This window comes from Primulina huaijiensis, chromosome 6, assembly GCF_012295235.1.
Source record: "Primulina huaijiensis isolate GDHJ02 chromosome 6, ASM1229523v2, whole genome shotgun sequence".
In the NCBI taxonomy this organism is placed as follows: Eukaryota; Viridiplantae; Streptophyta; class Magnoliopsida; order Lamiales; family Gesneriaceae; genus Primulina; species Primulina huaijiensis.
Window position 1 is genome coordinate 16868000 of NC_133311.1, and position 8664 is coordinate 16876663.

Sequence of the window (8664 nt, forward strand, 5' to 3'; positions counted from 1 at the left end):
AGATGAGAGAAAACTCGAAGAAGGGATGATTTCAGAATGAAGGGGGGAGCTCTATTTATAGATCCTCTTGTCAGTGTGAAGACGCGTATAAAACGCGTCTTCTGAAATTTCCGTCTGAAACGCCTTATTTTGACAATTATAAGCATCCCACGTTTTTTTAAACATTTCCTTTGACTGGTCCCACCTATTAACTTTGCCGACAATAACTTCCTCCGAAGCTCAAATCAACTATAAAAGAGCAATGGCATTAAGTGTTCGAGCCCAGATGTTATAAATTTTTTACTATCACGTGTCTCTTATGCCCAAGAAGAGAAGTCCAGGAGAAGACCAATTAAGATTCACATTGTTACCTACAACATTTTGATCACAGAGAAACGATAATGAGTAGGTGCAAGGACATGCAGTTCTTGAAAATGGAAAAAGAAACGCTCATAGTAGAAAGAATGAGCCTAGTAGTTCTCTTAGTGAGATCACAGGTGCCACTCTTGACCTTTTCACTTTCCCTAAAACATCGAAGTTGCTTCTCTGAAAGTCTTAGATGCCTCTAATCTTGACATCCTTTAACTACATTTGGTCCAGAGAGACCATATAATTAGATCGATTTGATTTCATCGGCTCATCTCTCATCCTCCTTCTAGGCCAGCATTAACCATCGCACAAATACATGGTTACAATAAGTAGATTGAATCACAAAAAGGCCATTTTTTAAGCATTTTTTCTGGAAATGCACGGTATTGTAAAGCATGTAAAATTGGAATAGAACTCCACAGAATGGTGAATGAAAAAATTACATACCTTTCAACCTTCCATCTTTGGATAACTTCGTACATGTTCTCGATCCATTCGACAAACAGCAAAAAACCTGGTGACAGGATCCAGATGTGTCAGGGAGAAGAGGTTGCCAATATCGAGCACAGTACAAATTTTACTTCAAAGCCTAATGAGTTACACATACAAGAACCTGGATAGATCGCTGACGGTTGAATAAGGATAGCTTAACACATCAATGATTCCTTGAAAATTTTCATCTGCTAGTATATGCTGAAATATGTCAAGGGGCCATATGCATTGATCGTAGAAAGATAGGACAAGAAAAATAGAGAGTAACATAATTTACAGACTATTTTGTTGCAATGCACATGGAGAAGGAAACTTAAAAAACTATTCCAGCTGACAATTCTATAGTAAAAGAAAGACACCATAACTAAGCCCGATTAATGGAGCCAAGGACTGGTACTTCTAATTGACTATGTAGAGCAGAAAAAGGAAGTCCTTTCGTATGTGAAATTGTTAGATTAAAGCTAATGTAAATACATGCCACAGTCAAATTATTTGCCTTGGAGGAATTGTGGATTAGTACACAGAAATAGTCCTAGGAGGATTAACAAATCAATCAAGTTCAAAGTCCAGATCAGTTGTTCTCAACTTTCAATAACTAACTTACACCCGGTTATTGATAAATTTTATGGGAAGGATACAAGAAGCTTTGCGTTGAAAGCAGCTACATAATCACGAGGAAGGCTTGCATCAGTTGGCAATAATAGAATGTGCTCTAAAATTCTGCAGTCATAGGATTCACAACAATGTCAGTAATGGGAAATTATGTCAGCACAATATCATTTGAAAAAGGTGATTAACAATTTACCTATGCAAATCATTGAGAGAATGATGAAGGAACAATACATTCCTATGTCAAAAAAGAGATTTTACTCTTTTCTCCAAAAGTTGATCCGCGTCCTACAAACCACAAACTGGGTTTTCAAAATGTCTCAAGTCAATGCATGATGATAAGCTTGAGAGAACAGACAGGCTCACACATACAATAAAGCTTGATTAAGAGTAATCACAGTTATAGCATCAACCACAAAGTCAAATGGAGCTTCAACCTTGTAGTCAGTAGATTCATCACTAGTCATCTATGGCGGCCAAAAAAGTCTAAAAATCATGGATTGATGCATAAAATGGGGGACAAACTGTAAAGCAATCACTGTTTCCCCTGCATCAGAGGAAATGTGAATGATGTAAGCAATTAGTCAAGAGGATGAACACCAAAAACTCCATCAATTTTGTAACATTTTCTTCTTGCTGTGATAACATTACCTGTGCAAAAAGGTCAAACTCATTTAACACAAAAATGACTGTTTTATGGGCAAATCAGCGCCCCCTAGTCACAAACACACAGAAATCAACAGTCTCTTAAATAATTTCTGAAAAACTGGCATAAATTAAATTAAATCAATTAAAATTTCTGAAATCATTGAAAAAAATTGCTTCGATATATTGTTCGTATTAAATTGATTCCACCATACTTATTTTCTCAAGTTTCTTAGGTAATAGAAAAGGAATGACAGTTTGAAACTGGAAAATTTGGAAATAAATAAACTGAACATAATAGATGAGAATGTGAGTCATTTAATACCAGTATTCTAAAAAAAGGTAGACGGACCTATATATATAATTTTTCTTGTTTATCTCCGTATTTATCCAATAATTCATCTATGTCGGATTCAAACTCAAATCAATAACATATATTTCTCTTGTTATACAATACAAATTGATTGAAAAATATGTAAAACAATCTTTTTTAAAAAATTTCATATATTACATCAGGCGACAAATTCTAAAAATCGGGATGGTGAACGATTGCCCAACGCCTAAACGCCACATTGGCAGTCCTAGACGATATCTTTTAGAACACTCTTTAATATGATAAAATGATAGATCTCTGTTCTTTGTGTTGTAATCTTTATTTAATTGTGGTGATAACATTATTGTACATCTACTTTGTCATAGGAAAACAGTTTATATAGGGTCTTAGACATTATTAAATAATTAAATAATATAGAAGTATATAAGATATTACAAATAAAATTCGAACAATTTATATATCTTTTTTGTAAAATTACTACTATATGATTGTTGTGATGCATTTGCATTTGAAAATAAAATACTTTGCTCCAAATTTTGAAAGCATTGATAAAAACATTGAAGGGAAGAAAATTTTACTCACTTGGAGCAAAATATATTTGGTAATAAAATACATATTTACGTAATAAGCGCACAATAGAAAAATCAGCCGTACATCGCTATAATGCGCCGCTTCTGTGTAACAAAAATATCGCAACATCGAATTCCCATTCCCAGAATCCCAGTAACCACCAATTATCCAACAAGGTAACAGAAATGGGAAGCACTGGAATCCTCATATCCAATCCACACCTGACCAACAAATCCATTTGTTTCCAATGCTTAAATTCCAGCACCACATCAAAAAATATTTTGCCCATAAAAAAAAGAAAACCCAGAGTTCTGGGCTTTTCAAGTAAGAATCATTTCAAGAAATTCGACAAAATAGTTTGCTCTGCTGTTGAAGATGTTGCTGAGCAGCAGCGAGAAAGTGGTAGTGACAGTGTTAATGGAGCTGGCTCAGGTGTTGAAGATAGACCTGGTATATTGGAATCCTCTTGTTAATGTTTATGCTCGATAAAACTAAAAGGTTTCATTTTTTTAGTTTTTTTGGTGAATTTCTTGATTTGAATATTTTATGATTGCCTGTTTTATACGTGTGGATTGGTTTTTAATTGCGGATAGCTAAATAGTCGACTGGTGAAATTGCTAGTGTGCTAGTTTTGAATATGACGTATTCCTTACTGCTAGTGATTTTAAGTTAAAGCCAGTGACCGTCTCTAAGAAATGGAACTCGTGTTCAATTCAAATTTAGTAAACTATAAACTGTGGTTTTTAGGAACTGCAGAACCCATCTTTAAAAGTCCTCGGTGGTCATATCTCCCTTAATTCACCTGATTCACATTTATTGCTGAGAAAGATTTCGTCCTCATGATTGTTCAGCATATAATAGAATTTAGTCGCTGTCTCATGGGGAATAAATAGAAAGACTATGGGCCACTTTGTTGTGGAATCATCGAATCTGGTCTGAAGTTAATGTCGATTATCTTAATAACAAGTATGCTGAACTTATTGTTTTCTCACTTTTATGATTAGGGCTCACCGTTACCTTTTGTGTGCGCTCGGGAGGGGTTGGATGTTTTAATTTGAATGCTAGTCTGTATACATCTTAAATGTAGTGTATCTGAAAGCATTTGCTGCTATACAAATGTAGGGTTTCATTTGCTGATTGGAATAATAAGTTTATTCCTTCCTTATTTTTTTGTTGTTGTCTTATTGTTGTCGATGATGTAGCTTTGTTGTACACTTGTTACTGGAATTTGTAAATCTGTGCTCTTCCTCTCATGTGATTAATTGCTCATCTTTACCCTCATTATGTTTCTCATCCCTCTAGCATTATTATGATTATAAATTTTTTAATACGATGTCGTGTATGAAGTTGACGTGCAGGATGTTTTCACATTTTCTTCGATTTTCTGATTTGTAAATGTAATCTAAGTGAGGGTAAAAGAATATGAGTGAAGATTATATGAAATGTCTTTTGGCATCATTGCAGATTCTATTGACGAAGCTAGTGATAATCCTTTTCTGAACGACAAGTCAGATGATGAAGGAAATTCTATTTACAATTTTCTTTATCCTAATAAAGAGCTACTCCCTGATGATAAAGAAATGAGCATATATGACCATTTAGACGAACTTAGACAGAGAGTCTTTACGTCAGTTTTGGCTGTTGGAGCTGCTATTGTCGGTTGTTTCACAGTTTCAAAGGATCTCATTATGTTTCTTGAAGCTCCAGTTAAATCACAAGGTGTTCGTTTTTTACAATTGGCACCGGGAGAATTTTTCTTCACATCTCTGAAGGTTATGGCCCATCCTTTTTTCCCCATTCCTTATTTTAGTTCTTGGATCAGCACTTACTTCTTTTTACCTCTAACGGATACTAGTTGATTTTTTTATTTATTTAGTGAAGTTCGTTTAAATTCCTATCAAATGAAACTTCTGCTAATGTGTGGGTATGTATTTTCTATAATTGGAATCTTGTGTTCGTTGAATTTGTACTTAAAGTTCCATTTTATTTCACTGATTTTGTAAATCAAAATTTCTACACTTAAAGAAACCCTTGTTTCTAGCCATTCTCCGAAATAGGTTAATCTGTGGGTATTGCGATGTATGACTAAATGTAATACTCTTAGATAATACCGACATGTAGGATTTTTTTTACAAGTCTTTGATAACTGAATCTTGAATTGGTTGCAATTTAATTGTCCCCTGGCATATTTTAATATCCAACACTGCTACCCGGCCAACCTTGGCAGTAGTTGATAGTGATTAGATATTTATCCATTCCGAACTATATTTTTTTGTTTTCCTTTTGTGATGCACACACTTCCTTATGGTTTGTTGGGTTATATTGCTGTTAAAGTGCTATGATAGCCTATAAAGTCAAAGTATTGATGACTGAATCACATACCATTTGGCCACACCTGCATGAGAGTTTTAAGCGCCAAACTTTGAAATAAATGACCATTCTTGAAAGTGGAAAAGAAGTAGAGATTTTCTCGTGTAAAAGGAAGTTATATTATATCGCATTTTGACATTTATGTATGTTTATTTCAAGATGCTAAATGATGTCCAAAGTGGATGTTTAGGAACCAGCTATTTCTTTTAGAATGAGTTTTCTTGTATGGGTTTCTTCCAGCGAAAACAAATTTCTAATCTAAAATTGTCCTTTCCTATCTGAGCCAGGTTTGGACAAAGTGTTCACCTTTCTAGTGCTAATTGGGGTGCAGTCGCCCTTTGCTCATCCACAGCATTTGTTCATCTACATAATAGATATACAGTGATGGTTACGTATAATATTTCGAGGACTAAAAGTGGTATAATCATTTATGCAGGTATCCGGATATTGCGGCCTTTTGTTAGGAAGCCCTGTAATTATCTATGAGATCATAGCTTTTGTTGTTCCTGGTTTAACAAGGGCAGAAAGAAGATTTCTGGGGCCAATTGTTCTAGGGTCCTCAATACTTTTCTATTCGGGCATTGTCTTCTCTTACTATGTTCTTACCCCAGCAGCATTAACGTTCTTTGTTAATTATGCCGAAGGAGTGGTTGAATCATTATGGTCCATTGATCAGTACTTCGAGTTTATCCTGGTGCTTATGTTTAGCACTGGATTGTCTTTCCAGGTAAACTCTTTTTTGATAGCAATCTTTTTTTTTTTTAATGGCCGTGGAAACACTTGAATTTCTCATTTTTTCAATGTTTCTGTTAGTCAAAATGTCTCGCGAACACCTCACTTTTATTAAGAAGCTCCAGTCTACCTATTATTATTCACTGTGTCTAATATGGTGTCTATTGGCTTACGTTTAGGACGTCTCCAAATGATTTTCCATTTCCTAAAATAAAGTCTCTATCCCAAACACGGGCTTAAAATGTGACTCCCCTAATTGACAACTGCTTTCGAAAGTAAAAGGATAAACATTAAACACTCGTAAATATTTCACTTTTTTGACTTTCTTCTAAACGCCATGCCGAAGTGAAGCAGTAAATATAACAAGGGATGAAGAAATTATCACTTTTGGTTTCACTAATCGAGGATATTATATGCTGATTCTAAAGACACCAAGATTGCCAACTCGTTAAATTTTTTCAATTCTTTCAAGTGCTGAGGTTTCTTAATGGATCTGAGTTTACTTATGGAAGAAAAGAAAAGGATGGTCAGTTCGGTATTTGTTTTGCTGATATTGGCTCCTGAATTGACTGACGCCTACCCTGTACTGGTGACTATGTAACATGGATGTGCTAAAAGTTATCACATGTGGAAACCGTTGTCAATGCTGATTGTTGTCTTTATGTTTTCCGCCAAAAGAACAAAATAAAATAGTGAAGGCTCCATAGAATTGGTTGCATAATGGATTTGAAGTTTAAGGAATCATGCCTCTTAGCTGATGTTTCCAGAAGGAATTTGAGATGCCAAAGGTTTTGCACAGAGACCTAAAGATGTTTGTGCCACTACCATTTTTTTTTAATTAATTTCATTTTAAATCTTATGGTGCTCAACTGTCGTGTTATTATTTCAGTGATGGATTTCTTGGTTGATTGGTCGACATTTTCTTATATCAGGTTCCAGTTATACAACTGCTTCTTGGACAACTTGGCTTGGTTTCATCAGAACAAATGCTGTCGATTTGGAGATATGTGGTAGTAGGTTCAGTAATTGCAGCCGCTATACTCACACCATCGACTGATCCTCTGACACAAATGCTGTTGGCTGGACCACTTATGGGTCTTTATTTAGGTGGTGCGTCTCTGGTTAAGCTTCTTGGCCGATGATTATATCTTACTGGTTATACAGCAGCAATTTATCCCGATCACGCAGTATGCTGATTGCAGGAGGCGTTGTTAGATGCCTAATTACTCTTGTATGATCTTGTGTACACTTGCGAATCACTAGAAAATTAGATGGTTTTCCTGGGCTGTTCTGTACGAGGAACTGTGTTGTTGTTGTTGTTCTTACTTCTTATGTGAGTGTTGTTGGTGCAAATGAGGCTATACTGATCTGTCAAAGAAATGTCTGAGCTCCAAGTTACGTCATGATCTTCTTCTGAAGACCCTGATAAGCAGTCAAGTTTGAACTTCGGAAATTTTAGGAGTTCGACAGCCCACGTCTCTGTTATGGTGAAAGTATCATGTTGTATTTACTCCCAAGCGTAACTTTACAACGGATTACAATTATAAACTGAAAACAGGCATGTTGTATCACATTATACCAAATCCAAATATTTTGTTACACTTGGGTATTTTTCTTACCTTATTTTCTTTCATACACCAAAAATGACACAGCATGCGGCATCAAACAAGATGAGATATTGTGTGACTGCATATTTTCGTTTTACTTCTTAAATAATTACAATGACAAAGGAAATAGAAAAAATACTCTTCGCCTTCTCATTAGTGATACTGGATATCTTTCCCAAAGCCATTTTAATTGCCGAAATTTCTTGTGGTGGGTAAATGCATGCTCCAAGATCATCAACTTGAATTCCAATTGCTTGGGGGAGTATCAAAAGTTTCTCCAAAGAAGCTACTGATATATATAGACATGTCATAACGGGCTAGCGGGGCGACTCGTTTATTTTTTTAAGAAAAAAATGATAAACAGTATTGCAGTAAAAGAAATATATATTTTAGTCAAATAGTTTCATAAAATACTTAAAAACATTGAAATAAGAAATTAAGAAAGCATACAACATAATTCATAAAAAGTAAAGTATTTAAACCAAACATAAAGAAATTAAACAAATACTATAAAATCAATTCTCATTAAATTCCATTCAATCTTGATCATCTACAATAGTTCCCTCCACTGTTTCTTCATCAAAAATTTCAACAACATTGGATCATTCTCGGGATGATGTTGTTTTAATATTTGCACATTCATCATCGTCTGCATCTAAAAGACACGAAGTAAATTTCTCTCTTTTTATTTTCTTTATATATATTTGTTCTAAGGATAAACTATCACTAAATTCCTAAACCAAAATTTAACTTTATCATTCAGTAAATTATATGTAAATTTTATTCATGTAGCATATATCTATTACAGAAAAAGGAGAAAAGCATAACATCTTCGAAAAAAAAGAAGCACATAGATTCAGATTTTACCAGATTTTGTGATGGAGGCGAGGCATAGGAGAAAAATAAGGAAGAAATAAGATAAGAGTGTGATGGAGGCGCAAGAGACTTATTCCAATT

General features: G+C 34.6%; 1 protein-coding gene and 1 long non-coding RNA gene across 3 annotated transcripts; one reads left to right on the forward strand and one right to left on the reverse strand.

Moving 5' to 3' along the window:
* Positions 1–837: 837 nt before the first annotated feature.
* Positions 838–2197, reverse strand: LOC140977989 (uncharacterized). Of its 2 annotated transcripts, XR_012175507.1 has the most exons (5): positions 1887–2197; positions 1646–1737; positions 1479–1560; positions 956–1041; positions 838–862 (listed from the first exon to the last, which is right to left on the reverse strand). It is a non-coding gene; the product is annotated as an uncharacterized lncRNA (long non-coding RNA). The 2 variants fall into 2 exon arrangements; XR_012175506.1 differs by having other exon boundaries at positions 844–1041.
* Positions 2198–3076: 879 nt separating this feature from the next.
* On the forward strand, positions 3077–7701 carry LOC140979773 (sec-independent protein translocase protein TATC, chloroplastic-like). Its single transcript, XM_073445335.1, has 4 exons — positions 3077–3448; positions 4463–4770; positions 5805–6095; positions 7033–7701. The coding sequence occupies exons 1-4, from the start codon at positions 3184–3186 to the stop codon at positions 7240–7242; spliced, it is 1074 nt and encodes a 357-aa protein (XP_073301436.1). The 5' UTR covers positions 3077–3183; the 3' UTR covers positions 7243–7701.
* The last annotated feature ends 963 nt before the right edge of the window (positions 7702–8664 follow it).

What these genes read in the sequence shown, in the direction of transcription:
- LOC140979773 (XM_073445335.1), top strand. Translation starts at nt 3,184, where the DNA reads ATGGGAAGCACTGGAATCCTCATATCCAATCCACACCTGACCAACAAA. An exon ending in TTTTCTTCACATCTCTGAAG is followed by an intron (nt 4,771 to 5,804) that starts GTTATGGCCCAT and finishes TCATTTATGCAG; the next exon opens with GTATCCGGATATTGCGGCCT. An exon ending in GCACTGGATTGTCTTTCCAG is followed by an intron (nt 6,096 to 7,032) that starts GTAAACTCTTTT and finishes TTCTTATATCAG; the next exon opens with GTTCCAGTTATACAACTGCT.